General features: G+C 38.9%; 1 protein-coding gene across 1 annotated transcript in view; it reads right to left on the reverse strand.

The window, feature by feature from the left end:
- TBX4 (T-box transcription factor 4) overlaps positions 1–18,735 on the reverse strand; it is a 130,735-nt gene that overhangs the window by 97,604 nt on the left and 14,396 nt on the right. The window contains exon 2 of the mRNA XM_075850428.1: positions 14,069–14,163. Coding sequence (XP_075706543.1) covers positions 14,069–14,163 — 95 coding nt within the window. The remainder of the gene's footprint in view (positions 1–14,068; positions 14,164–18,735) is intronic.

An 18,735-nucleotide genomic window follows, 5' to 3' on the forward strand; every position in this document is an offset into this window, starting at 1 on the left:
TACATTTCCCCTCTTTGCATCCCGACGCTCATAACTCTTTTATTTTTTGTACGACGTAGTTGTATGAGACTTTGTTTTTTGCGGGACGAGTTGTACTTTATGTAGGTACAATTTTTTGGTACAAATACATTATCGTTTAATTTCTATACATTTTTATTTTGGCGAAAATGCAGAAAAAAAGCAGTTCCGCTGCAGTTTTAATATTTTTGTTTTTACACCATACACCGATCATCATAAATAATGTTATACATTTGTTGTACAGGTTGTTACGGTCGTGGCGATACCAAATATGTCTATATTATTTCATGTTTTGGGACTAATAATAATTGTGCATCAGTGTGATTGGTGCAACTTCGTAAATACATTTTATTAAAAATTATTTGTACTTATTAAGATACAGCTGCTTTGTATTCTGTTTACAGAGCAGCTGTATCGTTCGCTAAGACCTGAATCTGTCAGATCCACCTGTAATCGATCACCTCTAAGCTATGAATTTAGATGTGATCGGTAACAGCTCGATCCTGCGTGCGAGACATACAGGACCCGCTGACACTGAGCCCATCTGTCCTGCTGACCTGATGGATACAGGATTCAGTGAATGATACAGCTGCTCTGTATACAGAGTACAAACCAGCTGTATCTCAAAAAGTAAAAATATTTTTTAACAAAACGTATGTAAGAAGTTTCACCAATCATTGTTGCACATATTTATTTCGTTTTTAAAAACTATCTAAGAGGTATACATAGCCTTTAAGAAATATATATTGCCAGCGTAGAGCAGCAATGTGTGCAGAATTCTATGTTTTTGGCTGGCATTAGATTCTAATGTAATGAAATTTTAAGTGCAATTTCATGGGAGAATATGCTAGTTCTAATTGTAAACAGTTTTGTCTTAAAGGAAACCTTTCCTTTTACAGAAATTTGAAAAATGTCCTCACTTACTTCTTAACAACAGACTACAGACTATATGGAGACTAAAAAAAATATTTTTTTTTTCCTGGAAAACCACAATTTGTCTTGAGCAAATTGCTATATCCCAGGGAGGAAGAGAGTTGCAATTTAAAAATAGGCATCAAAACATCTGCCCGGGATGGCGCATAACTGAGATAAAATGTAGCTACTGTATTAGGTGTTTGACTTCAGACAGGAATTTATGTTCCTATTAGTTACACTGATCCATGCAAGTCTCCAAGGAGACAACAGGGTTATGTGGGAACCCCCAAAGTGTTTCTTTTTCTCTGTCATGTATACAGGGCAAATTAGAGCACCGGTCTGCAGACAAAGGTTGGGTCTATAAGTTTTAAATAATAGGATAGATTTATCAGTCTATTTAAATGAGGTTGTTTTTTGGCATAAATATATTGAAAAATATGCCCTGGGGAAATATATTACCTGGTATTGTTTTTACCATATACCAACTGGACATGTGCCCTGCTGGTGAATCTGGCACATGCTGCATGTGGGCGGAGGCTGGTGCACTGGTCATTTGGTGCGCCAGTATTAATAAAGCTCCCCATATGTTTACACCAATACAGTTATTTTGCCTGTTTTTTTAGTACTAATTTTTTAACTCTCATTTTTAATTCACTCTTATGATCACCAAATTCTCTGAGGAGATCAAAGTGATTTTGACAAAGTCCCAATTTTCCCAGGGCATTCATTGCCTGTCGCCCCTTACTACTCTTATCACTCACGCCACTCTGCAATGACATTCTGTATACAAAGTAAGGGCCGTTAGCTTTGAAGTATGGGATTAGACCTTGCCAGATCCCAGCCACAGAATAACAAACAATACAGGTTCAACAGGAGTTCTCATCAGTGATTCATTTTTCAAGCCCAATTTCACTGCCACTTACACAAGAAACATTGAACTCATAGTTTTCGGATAGATAGGAGAGATTTATCTGGTGTCCTAGTGACTGGAGGGTCAGACAGTTAGGAAAATTCCATTTTTAGGAGATTATATTTAAAATCTGCTTGCTTGGCTTGCTTTTATCAGTCCTTTCAAAGGCATTGTTTTGTTCCATGTGTAAGAATGGACTAACCATAAAGTTCTTATAAACCATTAGAGTTTCTTTCCCCTTTTATGTTCCTATTCTCCATTGTGCTCAGCATCCAAAAATCAGAATAACATAAAATCTTTATATCTTATCTCAATGGAAAAATTCCTAAGAACTATTTTTTTCTGTACATTCTCTTAAGCCGTCTCTGTTTGCCCTATACCGTTGGCAGCATAAAAGGTAATTTTCGGTGTGGGGGATATATAAAAGTATAGCACTGTAATGCAGTTTCCATTCAAATGAACTGTATGAAGTTGAAAAACAGATACACAACTTTATGGCTGTTGTTCTCCTTTTAGCTCTGCTAAGCCAGCAATGTCTGGCATCTGTCTGGTTTTAATCAATATCTTTCGAACTTTGAAGTCTTGATGTATAACTAGGCATATGATAGAATCTGTGATGTCATTAGTATTTCTTCTTGTTTTATACCCAGAGCTGTAGCTAGGCTTTCCTTCACCAGGGGTAAAGAATCAGTCCCCTTCCATTTACAGAGGCAGGACTACAGATTGACAGTAACATATATAGTAGTGCTATGTCGCACATATAAAATGAATAGCAAGCTGTACTATATAAATAAATAGTGCCAGTATACCAGACCCACAATAAATTGAGAGCCCAAACTAGACCACAAAATGAATTCTGATCCCAGACCCCTAACTTAAATCAGATACCAAACTATATTAAATTATTTTCAGACCCCGGACCCTCAAATATATTCTGACCTTAGACAAGACCTCTTAAATATATTCTGTTCCCAGACCAGACCTCCTAATTATATTTTGGCACCAGATCCCTAACTTATTTTACCTCAGATATGACAAAATAAAATCAGAACCCAGACCAGACCATATACTTACCCTGCTCGCTCTAAGCTTCTCATCAGCTCCAAGCGCCACTGCACTGTTTCATGTTCCATGTTGTTCAGCGTCAGGACGTTATGTGTGCTGCTGAACACTACATCCTGACACTGGACGGTGTCAGGATCAAGTGCAGAGGCTCATGGAACAGAAGAAGAGGAGGGTAGATAACAGCTGATTCTGTATTTATTTTCTTATTTAAATGTGAAGAAGGCCCCAGACTATCACATAGAATATTGAAAATATATATATATATATACATATATGTGTGTGTGTGTGTGTGTGTGTGTGTGTGTGTGTGTGTGTGTGTGTGTGTGACTTGCCATTGAAAATATGATCGTTCTGACTAGACTGGCTGGTTTCACATTGTATATCAGTTATGTCTGCCCATTTTTTTTTATGTTGTGTACTTTTTGCAGCAGTCCTGTGCCCATAGCCAGACAGGAAATCTCTGCGTGAAATGTTTTTCTGTCAGACGCAGGGACACATTCAGCGGCACAACTGATGCTACCAGACACAAAACTGTTCCCATAGGAAATGCCGGAGGAAATCATAATGGGAGGCCTGAACATATGCGAAGGGGGCCTAACTAGAACTAAAGGCTTGCTTCATACTCCAAAATGTCAAATTGCATATTTTAAAGAAAACATAAAAATCTTTGGATGTAATTTTACTGTTTAATCTGTATGCCTTGCAAACATGAATGCCAAAATAAAAGATACGGTATGTTGCATTTATATATGCAATTTTGGCCTATGTAAAACCCTTTTTAAAAACTGTTAAAAACAGTCTGAGCTGTCATAGCGTCTAGGAAATAATTCTCCAAAAAAAAAAGGGTAGATTGTCTGGCTAGATTCACACATTCTTGCTTTTGCAGTATATTTTTATTTTTTTGCTCCGAAAATTACCTAAACAAATCAAAAACTGATCAGTTGCCAACTTTTTTTTTTTTTCATATATTTTCTCTCCGACAATATGAAAAGTCTGCTGGGCCTCTGATGTATGGCCCGAGGCAGGTTGTGTCACGGAAAAGATGGTACAAAGACAGGAGTGATGGCAAAACATGTCTTTACTTTCAGACTGGTGGTAAATGTCACACACAAGGCCAAAGCAAACAATTAAAAACAATTCTTCTCAGTAGCCACTGGGAAACACAGACATATATGCAATGGTTCAGGCCAGCAGACCATGGTTGGGCTGCTGTAAACATGTCGCAGAAGTACCAAGGTTACCTCCCCTTTGATGCAAGGGGAAGTTTGCTTGGGCCTAATAGGCATTAACCCCTTTACGCACCATGACGTAAGTGTACGTTATGGTGCAGGGGAAGAAGTATGGAGCGAGCTCAGACACTGAACCCGCTCCATACGCTATGGGTGTCAGCTGTGTTTTACAGCTGGCCCCCGGCACTAATGGCCAGGAACTGCGATCGCGCTGTTCCTGGTCGTTTAACACCTCAAATGCTGCGGTCAATGGTGATCGCAGCATCTGATGCGTTATAAAGAGGGGGGCAGCCCCCTCCGACAGCTCATCGGCCCCCCTACGGTGCAATGTGGGGTTCCGTTGGTTGTCATGGCAGCTCAGACGCCTAATTAAAGCCCCCAGGTCTGCCTTCACTCTGCCTCTGTTAAGTCCTGCCTGTGGCAGGGCTTAACAGAAGCCTGTAAAAATTACTACACACTGCAATACATTAGTATTGCAGTTTAATGTACCAGCGACCTAACAATTGCTGCTTCAAGTCCCCTAGTTGGACTAATAACGTGTAAAAAAAAGTTAAATAAACTTTTTAGTAGTGAACAAAAAATAATTACATGTTCAAAAAAAAAACCTTTTCCAATTTTTCCTCTGAAGTAATGTAAAAAATAAAAAAAATAAACAAAATTGATATGGCTGCGTCCGTAAAAGTCTGAACTATTACAATATAGCATCATTTAATACGCAGGGTGAACATTGTAAAACAAAATAAATAAAATGCCAGAATTGCTGGTCAACTTAGTGGTGAAATTTTTTTTTATAAAAAGTGAACAAAAAGTCGTATATGTCCCAAATGGTACCAATAAAAACAACAGCTCATGCCGCAAAAAATAAGCCCTCACACTTTTCAATCGATGCAAAAAAAAAAGTTATGGCTTTCAGAATATGGGAAAAAACTTTTTTTTCTACTAACAAATAGTTTTTTCTCTGTAAAAGGAGTAAAACATTAAGAAAAAACTATTTCAATTTGGTATCGCCATAATCGTATTGACCAGCAGAATGAAGTTAATTGTCATTTTTACTGCACGGTGAAAGATGTAAAAATGGAACCCAAAAGAAAATGGAGGAATCACAGTTTTTTTTCCAATTCCACCCCACATAGAATTATTTTTCCCCTTTGCCAATACATTATAATGGTGCCAATAGCAACTGCATCTTCTCCCGCAAAAAAAAACAAGCCTTCACACCACTCCATTTTTTATTCCTGGACACTGCAGGCTCAATCTTCACTAAGATTGCCCTGAACGTCTCTTTTACGTTCCTGCTCTAACTGCCTAGCTAGCTCTCTATACAATGAGGACTACCTTAACAACCACTACTTGCAATTTGGGGACCTGCTGCCACTACACGCCCTAGCACAGCCTAGCCCGGTTCTCACCAATCCTCGTATGACACCTCAGTTTTAGTCCTTCCCTCATATTTAGCGCTCCTACGGTCAGGTCCACCACAGTAACGGCAAAATGGTAGAACACTCACTGCCTCAAAAAGCCACCACATCTTGTCTTTATAAAGTCTGACGGATTGTTACCACCAGCAGCATGTCACTGCCTTTATCTCCAGCAGCACTGCAGCTTGTCACTACTCCTCACTCCCTCCTGCACAGACTTGTTACTTCCTGGTCCTCAACCCACCCTCTGAACACTGTTTGTCAGGCTTCTTGCTGATCTATACACAGAGCTCTGGCCAAAACGGCAGTGTATTCCAGAGCCTACAATTTAGAGAGAGCCAGCAGGCCAACCATTCCTTGCCAGACCTTCACTGCAATAGAGTTAAATCAACATAACATCAGCACCACACTTTAGACAGCAATATATACAGTGGCTGGACTGACCATGCTGTGATCACATTGGCCAGATTGACTACTGAATGGACGCCACATATTGGAGAAAAGATACAAAAAAAGCAGTTAACAGTGGACAACAGCACATCTTAAATGTACACTATTATACTTGCATACTATTTACAATGTCCCAGAGGGCCCAAAATACAATAAAACATGTAAAGCAACTGTTCCTTGTAGCTTGGGGATTTATCCCACACTATACACATAATATGTTATGGAGGCAACGAAGAAAAAGTGATCATAACAGATCTGATGCAGACTGATTGGGCTGTCCATGTAATGCATGGAGGTGTTGGAAGAGACACTCTTTACAGCTATCCTCTGCTCATTCTGATGGATGACTCTCCCGAAAGGTGAAACCTTTATTAACTTAATACATAGTATTTTGAAAATGGGTCTTCTAAACCAGACAGCTCCTTTAAGGCACTGTTCACATTGGTGTCATGACTTCTGATATTAAAAGATCTATGATGAATATGAAGGATCTATTGTGTAAACCTACACTGCTCTATTCATTGTGACCAGAAGTGAATGGCGCTGTGTAATAGTTCTCTGCACAGTGGGTGGTTGGGTGCGTCGTTGTGCAGGTAAAACATGTGAAGGATCCACAACGCTTAACCAGTGCTGCTTCTTCATTTTGAGGCTCTATGTAGGTTGCGAATTTGAACAACCACCGATCGGTAAGTAATGGCAAACCCTAGAGATATGCCATTACTTACTGTAGTGGAAAATCTTCAGAGCATTGCAATTTGAAAGAACCATGAATATTATAGTACACCCAGGACATCATTCAAATTCACCTGTACTCTTGTCCACAAAAAATGATTATATATAAAATTGGCAAATTGACGTTTTTAGTTAGTTAAATGCAAGATTTTATCAAATGTAAAATTGTTGTATGTGTGGTATATAGAAAATGGTACATATATATATATATGTATATATATACATATATATATATATATATATATATACATATATATATATATATATATATATATATATATATATATATATAAAAAACGGAAAAAGTCTATTTGTGTAATGAAGTGTTATTAATGTTATTTGTTATATTTGTCATTCATATGTTTTCAATATGCTGTTTGTATTTCTATATTATCTTAGTTTTTGGTAGGGTATAAGCTGTAAAGGCATAAATTATTCAAAATAATTAGTTAAGCTGGACATAAGTATGTGCTAGGTGTTGGCTGACTTATCAGCTTCAACTCTCCAAAAAACATACAAGCTTGGCTTGAGAGAGCATTATGTTTTTTTCCTTAATAGACACCTCCAACAGAGCTACCCAATAAGCCACCATGCTACTAAAACCAACATTAAACAGCTTAATACATAATTACATATACTATTAAATAACCTAGTATCCTTCTCTAGAGTCTTAAACAAATAATCAAAATTGGAATGAACAGTATTAAATAGTTTTCTTCAGGAAAAACAGCTTGGAGTAAAAATAATATCAATGATTAAAATATGATCTATAGTGGTCCGTTACAATGGAGCCAATAATAAATTGGATGTGTATTATGAAAATGAACCTGTTTTTCTCTGTTTTGATGTAAACTACGAGATGCAAGCAGAGACCTACCACCCAACTCTGGGCTATTGTTACAGCATGTATCAAACATAGGTCTGTTATTAACATTAATGCAATAAACCATCACTTTCCTGCTCTACTTTTCAAGTACTAGTAACAGCTAAGGTGCAGCGCAACCACAACTTCCTCGACTGTTGTCCCGTCTTTTCCAACTGTTGTCAGTCAAACTCAGTTCAGTGAGGATTGAAAGGATCCCTTATCAATATTACAGGTCTGCAATGGGTGAAACAGGTGCTTACAACTGCAAAGTAAAACTTTCCCGGCAATTGTGGCAACTGCTGTGTAGACTATTCTCTATGAACTCAACCCAGCAGATTCCAAACCAATATCTCTTACCTACATTGCAACTGCAGTTATGTGACAGTAGGACTAGCTCTGTACATGTTTTAGCGTCTAACCTTTAACCATCTTCTCAAATTATACACTCCTCAGGCATCGGGGCCCAAGGCAAACCCTACGACTACTCCACTGTTCGTGGATGTAGAAACTTGACTACATAATCATGGCCCAAAGAATGTATGAGAATTGAGGTCCCCTTTCTATATAGTTAAGCCCTTCACTATAAATCGACTGAATGTTCTTGTTACAGAACTAATACTGGCTGGGACTGATACACAATATTAAATCATGGTATGAGGCCTTTACAAAATGAAACAGCATAGATTCCAGAATAAGCTTTCTGCTGAGTTGCTGTTCAGTAACAGTGCTTGTCTGTGTGTTCTGGCAAACATTTTCTTTCTGTTAATTATTTCAGAGGTGGTTAGCTGGTGGGTGTAATTCAGGACAAGGAAAGCTATGACTGGCAGTAAAAGCAGAGGTGTACATATGGAACGTCTCCGTAAAATGCTGCTGAGCAGGATTCATATCCCCATTTCTTATGGTTAAGACATAAGATACTTAAAGAAAATATGCCTTATTTCATGTAAAACAGATATGTACCCATGTCCCTTTGTTTTTTCTTATATAAAGTAAAGTTAGGAGATACGAGGATATACAGAAGTAAGATACTTGACTGGTGAAAGTCAACTGTTGCAGCCTTCTCACCATCAAAGCACAAACATTGTGCCGCAGTTATGTAGGTCCCCTATTATAAGCTGTCAAACCATCTGCACATCCAATGCCCCCAAAAAAAAGAATAAAAAGTGTAAGGGTATGTTCACACGTGTTTTCAGCCGTTTTTCGTGCATGTCACTTCTTCAGCTGTTTTTGGAGCCATTTTTCATGGACTCTATAGAAGAAAAGCTCCAAAAACGGTCGTTAAAAACGCGACTTTGATTAAAAAAACGTCTGAAAATCAGGAGCTGTTTTCCCTTGAAAACAGCTCCGCATTTTGAGACGTTTTTTATTTTGTGTGCTCACATAACCTTATAGTGCTTTAGATTAATTTAAAAGAGAAATCTCACATTTATACACCATTAATGTCTGTAAATATTGTGTATTTATTTCCAGCTCATTACCCCTGTGCAAAGCTCTTTTGTGTCTGTGTCCCAATTGCATTTCTTGAGTCCCTGTATTTGGGGTGAAGACATAGAGACACAGGAGCAAAAACAGTTGTAAACCCTAGACCTGGAAATTAATTAAATCGCCAATTTCTCCATTCTGTATATATGTAATCATAATAATAAAAAAGTAAAGTTGCTATTACTGTATATAAGACTTCTGAATGTTTACCAATATGACATACAATATATGGCAACTTCACAGTGTGCCTAGAATTGTTGTTAAGATAGGTGATTTATATATTGTTGCTTCATTGAAAACGAATACACCTTTTCTACTTCTACCCAAACCAAACAACATTGCTGCTTTTCAGAACACCTTACATATCTATTATAGTATCTATTTAGATAATTTGAATAATTTCCTATTTCCAAATAAAAAGATGTAGTCAGTGCCAAATTAAACAAATATTTGTTTTTTTTAGCAAAAATTGCAACTTAAACGGAACCTGTCACCAATATTTCACCTATTAAACCAGCAATATATGGTTTAATAAAAACTAATTTTTATGTAACCTAATCTTATCTTCCTTGTAGGCTCTGTATTTTAGTATTCAGTTTTTTAGTGTTCCTGCACCGTATTCTAATGAGCATGAAAGAGTCATAACTTCATTTGAAAAGAGTCATCTCTTCATTCCTCAAGCCTTTATTAGTTAACCACTCCTCCTTATTTTTGATTGACAGCTCCTCGCCTCCCCGCAGCACACACAAAATCCAACGCTTGTGTATCGATGTCCTGCGCAACGGCACACCATAGTGGTGCATGCACAGTAACTAGATTTGAGGCCCGAAAGAAGCAAGCAAGGGTATCAGACCATACATGATGGGCGCATGCTAGCTATCTCAGACAAGATTTTGGAATTCAGGATGGGCCAGTTTTCGGAGGTGGCCGGGCATAAGAAGAGGAATCAATGAGGCTGCTGGATTATTACCATAAAAGGCGTGAAATGTTTGCAGACCGTTATTTACGGTCGGAGGAGGAGTTTAGGAGAGGGGATAACGGCGATGAACTTTTGACAGCAGCGGCCAGTGAGGGGTGAGTAAATGCTGGTGACACACTCCCTTTAAAGGTAACTGCCGAGCACAATGTTGAATCTATTGTTGTCCAACCCAGTTCAGTTATATGACAGCAGATGGAACATGCAGTGCAGTCCATCATGCTTAGGGAGTCATAGGTTTATCCATTAATTCCTAAGGCATGTCCTTCATCTAAAGCCCCTGTATGCCACACATATACACTGGAGACAATTTTATAGGATACCAATAATTAAAGAAATTGGTATTTTCTTGGCGCATACTCGCGCATATAGGGAGAATGAACAAACCTCATTAGTATCGTGGATTCAACTCACTATCTACATCCCAACTGGCACGAATAGTGACCAATATGTGTGTGTGTGTATGTATGTGGACATTTATATGGATGGTGATTTAGATCCACATAAGGTATTTATGACAACACTACATCTGACAGAAATAGGAAGAGGACATGTTGATATCAGAATCTCTCAGTAGCGCAGCTTTAGGTTTTGGGCATGTCATTTCAGGTAGTCATATATCAGAATAGAAGTAAGAAGTCTAAAAAAAAAATCACACTTTTGATGGACACGTCCCTTTTGACACAGCAAAAGGAAAATAGTCGTATATTTCATGGAATAATAGCTACTTATTCCTTACAGTAATATTAATATTAATTTTATAATTATTCTGTGGTCACAATGAATCATATCTGGAGTACATTATCCAGCACCAATCTTTAGACTAACAAGTAGGCTTACCAGTAAAATTTTAAACAGTTCGCACATATCACAGTAGTTCTGGCCAGTAAATTTTGCAAGCCCAAAACATTTGCTTGCAACAAGTTCTTGTATGTAGAAAAGCCCACCTTTGTACAATATTGACAATTACACATATATTCTTATGCATGGTTTTGTTACCTGAAGGCTCTGTTTACACTACAATTTGAGGGTCCTTTGGGGTTGCTGTCGCAATTTTCTTACTGTCAAAAATACCAGAACACTGATGGGGCCCTGTTGGACCCCATTAAAGTCAATGGGGTCCATCAGGGATTGCCAATAATTCAGTTTTAAAATAGATTTGGCATAGCTGTCATGGCTCTGTTTTAAACTGAAGCAATGCCGCTAGTGTGAACAGAGTCTTAATGAGTCAAAGGTACAAAATGGTACAGATTATCCATAAAAAAAATAGAATTCAGGCAATGCAAACATATTACACTTCATTGACATCAATGGAATTTTCAAGATTTATAGAACTTTATGCCACACAGTATATATGAGTTTTACAAACCTTATCCCAATAATCATTATCTTGATATTAAAAAGAGGTTATCCACTTTGGACAATCCCTGCTTGTTAGACTCTGTTCACATCTACGTCAAGGCTTTCCGTTGTTCTGCTCCATCATAGGAGCAGAACCATGAAAAACCAGAGCCACCAGATCCGTCGCATGATGGAAACCAATGGCAACCGACGGACCCCATTGACTTAAACAAGTTATGTTGGGTTTCCATCACAGTGTCCGTCGTGCATGCTGCACTAATTTATCTGGTAAAAACAAAGGGAATCTGCGAAGGAGGCTCCTAACCGAGCCTCTGACGCAGATATGATCAGAGCTTGAGGGTATGTTCAGACACCCTTCTCACACATGTTTTCAGGTGTACTTTGGGGCATTTACGCCTCATAACACGCCTGAAAAAACGGAAGCTGAACGCCTACAAACATCTGCCCATTGAAATCAATGGGAAAAACAGCATTTAGTTCATACGGGGAGTCTTTTTACTCCGCTATTTTAAAAAACAGAGCGTAAAAAGACGTTTCATAAAAATAAGTAGCATGTCACTTCTTGAGGCGTTTTTTGGAGCTGATTTTCCATTGAACTCTATGAAAAACGCCTCAAAAAACGCCTAAAAAGTAGCCTCAAAAGAAGCCCTAATTAAAAGAAGCTTCATTTTCAGCTTCAAAAACGCCTGAAAATCAGAGGCTGTTTCCTATGAAAACAGCTCCGTATTTTGAGACGTTTTTGGTTAAGCGCGTGAACATACCCTTAAAATGGTCACTTGACACTAATTAGCTGTAATCTGTGGGGAAACCTTGCAGTAATTGTTCAATGTCCCTGCTGCGCCATCACAAGAAAAATAAGTATTAGGCTATGTTCACACGGAGTATTTTGCCGAGTTTTTTGACGCGGAAACCACGTCGCAAAACTCGGCAAAAACGGCCCTAAGATGCCTCCCATTCATTTCAATGGGAGGCGTCGGCGTCATTTTCCCGCGAGCAGTAAAACTGCCTTGCGGGAAAAAGAAGCGACATGCCCTATCTTCGGGCGTTTCCGCCTCTGACCTCCCATTGACTTCAATGGGAGGCAGAGAAAGCGTATTTTGCTGTGTTTTATGCCCGCGGCGCTCAATAGCCGCGGGCGAAAAACGGCGCGAAAATCGGCGTGCAGGGAGAGGAAAATCTGTCTCAAACTTCCAAACGGAATTTTGAGGCAGATATTCCTCCTGCAAAATACTCCGTTGCAGGACAACTGTCCCGTACTGTAATCATGATTACAGTACGGGACAGTAGTTCCACGCAGAGGCAGGGACTCCTAGCGTCGTACATCACTATGATGCTAGGAGCCCGGCCCCCTGCAGTGTGTTCGGTCCGGGTCTTCCGGCCGAAATACGTTCAGTACAATACGGACGTAACATGGTCGTGTGAACCCAGCCTCACACTGTACAAATAATTGGGTTGTCGGTGTAATACAGGACAGGACAAATTCTCCAAAGCAAGAGATGCTCTTTTCTACAACTCTCGACTTTGGCCAAGAGAAAAGATTCCTGAACAGGGACTGCCTTTATCAATAAAAATGGGTTTTCTAAGGCTATGTTCACACTGAGTTTTTTGCAGGCGGAATTTCTGCCTCAAAATTCAGTTTGGAAGTTTTAGCGCCGCGGGCATAAAACGCAGTGAAATACGCTTTCTCTGCCTCCCATTGAAGTCAATGGGAGGTCAGAGGCGTAAACGCCCGAAGATAGGGCATGTCCCTTCTTTCTCCTGCGAGATTGTTTTACCGCTCGTGGGGAAAAAGACGTCTCCGCCTCCCATTGAAATCAATGGGAGGCATTTTCGGGCCATTTTTGACGAGTTTTGCGGTGCGGTTTCCGCATCAAAAAAACCTCAGTGTGAACATAGCCTAAACTAGACAACCCATTTAAGGTCACAATTGGACATAGAAGCAGAATGTAGTGGAGTCTTTACTAATCCATATTTACTAAAGCTATGAATCAAGTGGATCGAATTTAAAGTACTAAATACGTAATAATGATAAAATGGGCAAGTTAAAATTGAACATAATTTTTATGTATTTTATAAATTAATTTTTATACATTGGTGATTTTTTTATTTCTGTTTCTATTTACACCTTCCAAACCAGTTTTGCTGACAAAAATGATGCTACAAATTTATCTAAAGAAAGATGTTCATAAAAGTAAGTACATTCAGTAAACAGTATACTTAGGCCCCATGCACATGACCGTGCATTTGCATCCGCATACTACCCGCAATTGTGGAGCTGCAATTGCAGATAGTATAGGGCACAATATATTCTATGGGCCAATGCACACGACTGTGGTTTCCACGGCCTGTGCATTGTCCGGAGCCTGAACCGCAAAAAATAGGACATATTTTAGGGGCCGCATTTGCGGTCCAGGCTCGTTAAACTCAATGGACTTATCTGTGTGAACGGTCCGTGATTGCAGACGGCCCGCGGATAACAATCCTCAGGCCGGCCGTGCCTTAATCACGGACCGTGCGCACAGCTACGATCGTGTGCATGAGTCCTACCTGTTACAGTAATAAAAACAATAATAATCTTAACATGTAAAAAGTTCAAAAAGTGCATCCGAACAAATGAGTAAGTTGAATTATTATAATGGAACAGACCTGCCAGCTTTGGTTATAATCATTTCGGTGCCTGCTTCGTGAAACTTCTTCCAGAGTTCCTTTTCATGAAGATATACTTTAATATTTTCAATTGTCTATAAAATTAAAAGAAATAAATGTTATGCAATGTTTTTAACAATTGCAATGTGATCTTAAATAGATGATGATAACTTCATAAAACAAAATATTAGTCATCTCACATAATATCATTCAACAGTTACTACTGTTCTGTCTCTGCCAAGTTTGACACTTAGTGTGCATGAGTGGAAATTGTTGTAACCTCTACGACACAGACAGGGATGTGTTTTTACCCAAGTCTGTGTTTTAGACTCTAAGGATAGGCTGAAATACTGATCACTCCTCCAGTCTCAATCACCAGTGATGAGAAATGCTGAGGAGAATCTGTGGGAATTACCAAAGGGCATAGATTATAATATGCCATCTAGTCCTCATGGAGGATTACAGACTGTCTAAAAATACACTTATTCAACTAAACAACAGTAGATAAGTAAAATCTGCTTCTCTAGTAAAAGCGAAAGACAACCACTTGGTGCTCCAATATGAAATGTTAAATAAACCACATTTTTAGTGAGTAAACTGTATTATAAAAGCTAGTCAAGTCCTATCTAGCCACACTCAAGTAAATATTTATCCTTGACAGCCATTGAGAAATAACTTTTTTTAAGAAATGGTAGTATATGAGTTCATTCTCTTTTAATATAAATATCAAGAAAGCTAAGGACAGAAGGAAGCAATACTAGGTCATCAGTATATGATCTGTGGGGGTCCGACAACCAGACCCTGCAATGATCAGCTGCTCCAGCTGTATGCGGTATGCAATGTAGGGAGACAGAAGCAGTTGGCTCCTTACATTACATAGCGGCCGTGCTGCAGAACTGCAGCTCTGCTCCTAGTTAACTTGATTAGGAGCAGAGTTGCTGTACTGCAGCTGGGCTGCTATTCCGTGACCGGAGCCATCTGCTTCCGGCATGGACGTCCGGGGCCCGGAGGCAGCCGGAGCAGCTGATCGGTGCGGGGTCAATGTCTCAGACCCCCATAGATCATATACTGAAGACCTATCCGGTAGATAGGTCATCAGTTGTCCGGTAGTGGACAACCCATTTAAAGGAACACTCTGGTCGCTAATGAAAAATCAGTCAGCACATGGTGTTTATATGTGTTTCTTAATTTTATAGTGTATAATCCTTGTGCATCAAGTGGCTGCTACCTCTGCGACTACAAAGTTAGCCGCATTTTATTACCTCTCCTTACATAGATATCAATGTAGGGAGCACGCAACTAAGCCCATCCCAGGCTGGTAAATGTAAAACTGGCAGTCAGAAACAATGTGCCATGGAGCCGGACTGACAGAAAAATTAGGGAATTACACATCTCAATATTATCCAAACCCCAACACCACTTGTGTCCTAAGTGTCCCTTAGAGGAGTAGTGCAGAGGAGTAGTCATCACTGTAAAACGATGCTATTCTGTTTGGGTATATTTCCTATACTGACTCCCAATCCGCTCAGGACAGCAGTGCTATATTGTTATGGCTTAGGGGTCATGCACACGACCGTAGTTTTTCGGCTGTATAGTATCCGTAATTGCGGAGCCACAATTGCGGATAGTATAGAACACTTGCTATCCTTGGTTTCCACGGTCTGTGCATTGCCTGGAGACCGGACCCCCAAAAAAATAGGACATGTCATTATACGGCTCGCAATTACGATCCGGGCTCATTGGCATTAATTCACATCTTGTGTGTGCATGGTCCATGATTGCGGACGACCTGCGGATGACACTCCGTCATCTGTCCGTGCCGCAATCATGGAATCATGGACTGTACACACAACTAAGGCCGTGTGCAGGAGGCCTTACACAGACTTCAGCTGCGGCCTAGTAGGGGACCCCAGGGGACTTCTGTAACAGCACCATTCAGGTACATAAAACTCTGACCAAAAGCTGGATTATTCGTTTTTGACTAGTTTTTTGACAGTAGCTTGTAGCTACTTATATAACCATGTTAGGGCTTATACATACAGTATAGTATCTTATTCAAAGAAACTCTGATTCAGTAAGTTTCTTTCAGAAATTGATAAATCCTAGGTAAAAGTAGGATTACTATAAATTCTATTTTCTAGTAATGTTTAGTATGTAAGGTGTTTATTAATGTATTAATCCCCTTAGGAGCAACATTATAACATTTTAGGTATTTAGTATTAAGAACATTGGGCCTTACAAACTAAAACTGTCTAATAGAAAAATTAACCTTAATGCCCATAGCAACCAATCACAGTGCAGCTTTTATTTTTTCTCAGCAGTTTAAGAAATACAAGCTGAGTTCTGATTGGATGTCATGGGCAGCAAAGCTAGTTTCTCTGTTAGACACTTTTATGAATGAGGCCTATTATTTTTTTTTATCATGCATAGAGACTCTAAATATAAGACATCTTTCTCCTCAGTTTATAATGCATTTTCATGTCTTTTTAACCATTCCACCACACCACCGTACCTTCGTACATTTTTCATTCAGTATATTGTTTAGTACTTCAACATTTAATAAGAACAGATAAAATAAGATTTTTTATGTCCGTCAAACCTTTTGTAATCCTGAGGTAAAAACAAACACAACAAATGCAATAGCATACTCATAGATAAATGAAACAATTTCTTTGTTGAGTATATCTGAAGAGATCTCCCTGAAGTAATATAACACAAATTTAAAAGTCTTGCTCATTTTGTCAGTTATTATGGACATTCCAATCTCATTCCAGTTAATACTTCCTGAGTCCTACAGTATTTCGTCATATTGTATTTTGCTCCATGTCTATTAAGGTCAATAAACAAATTCATATTTTTTTTTATATAGCATACGCTGTATTTAAAATCACACATAACTGATATTGAAGAGGTATAAGAAAGGAATAAAATAATGATCTCTGTTACGACATTAAATTAGCACGATTTTCTAAAATAAGAATACTTTAATAGATCCTCCAAAACATACTGATGAGTTAATTGGCTTTTTATGAAATTTACCTAAAGGTGGTTTTACACAGGCAAATATCGCCCATGCTTAGCACTTTTAAAACAAGCTCCAATCGACAATACTGCTTGTCGATCGGCGCTCTGTGCTCCCTTTAAACGGAGTAATGATTGTTTATTATGGGGACGAACGATCGTTACTACTTACTACGATTGCTAGTCCCCATGCGTTTATATCATTCACATCACTATGTTTACACAGGAAGATGCGCTGCCGACAACGATGATATTTTGTGCTGTATAAAGATATTTACGGGAAGGTGTCCAGGCCATAGGAAGCATCCGCAAAAAATAGGACATGTCGTGCTCCTATACTTTTTAATGGGAGCACGGCCCGCAGTGGGCCTTAGTCATACATAAAAAAAAATAAAACTACAGTATTAATACTACAGTTTACTACAGTAGAAGAGCCCCGCTGCATTATTGTTTTTACCAGCTGTGCGAATCTATAGTGCTCTATATCCTTTGTTTACTGGACAGACCAGAGAAGGGAAGGATCCAATAATATTTTTGACAGACCAGAGAAAGGAAGGATAAGATAAAGCTTCCTGTCTTACCACTTAAGGGAGATGAGGGAAGAGTGTGAAATGCAATTAATAGCCTCATTTGGCTAGTGTAATAAAGAGAACATTATATAAGTGACCCCTAACCTTCCAGAAGCCTCTCACTTAAACAGTGATTGCCTCCTGACCTTAGGCCTTTAGTTCAGCCAAATTTAGCTAAAACATCCAAACTCGTAGGCATAGAAGAAGTCTTTAATTTATTTTTTTTTGTCTCCATTCTTACAATTTTACATTTGGTTCTTTAATTAAAAAAATGTTTAGGATTTAATCAAGGTGTGTTAAGATTTGTTATGTATTAATATATTACTATTTACATTATTATATATTAGTTAAATATTAGTTAGCTCAGGTTCACACATGCAGGTTTTTTTTTCCCTTAAATTTTTTCCTTCCTTTAGAAACCCCTTCTGGCATTAGAAAACTGCCCTGTGTAAATCTGGTCTAATGAAGTTACACAAAAGCTGGGGATGTATTAATTCAATTCTAGGCATACAGTACTTGTTGTTTCAAAATCTGCAAAGGCTGGGGGACAAATAATTTATTCTGCAGAAATTAACAATCCGAGAAGATGCACACATAAAAAAGGCAAATAACAGACTTGTGTAAATAAAATTTAAAAAAATGAGACAAAGGAGGTCTCATACACATGGCAGAGCTGTGTGCAGGAGGCTCTACGAAGGCACACGGAGGTACTGTGGCACTGTACTGTGGAGCCGTTCCACCATATGTGCACTGTACAGTGCCATATTTCGAAAATACTCTCCCCTAGAAGCAATGCAATATGGCCTCTAATGGAGCATGCTAGGGAGTCTGACAGAAAAAACCTCTGTAAGGCCTTATTCAGACGAACGGGAAAAACGTCCGTGCAACGCTCGTGATTTGCACGAGCGTTGCACGGACCTATATGTGTCTATGGGGCCGTGCTGACATGTGCGTGATTTTTACTCAGCGTGAGTCCGCTAAAAATAGTCACGACATGTCCGTTCTTTCGGCGTTTTTCAGGCATCACGCACCCATTGAAGTCAATGGGTGCGTGAAAACCACGCATGCCGCACAGAA

The sequence above is a fragment of the Rhinoderma darwinii genome, chromosome 2, assembly GCF_050947455.1.
Source record: "Rhinoderma darwinii isolate aRhiDar2 chromosome 2, aRhiDar2.hap1, whole genome shotgun sequence".
Classification (NCBI taxonomy): Eukaryota; Metazoa; Chordata; class Amphibia; order Anura; family Rhinodermatidae; genus Rhinoderma; species Rhinoderma darwinii.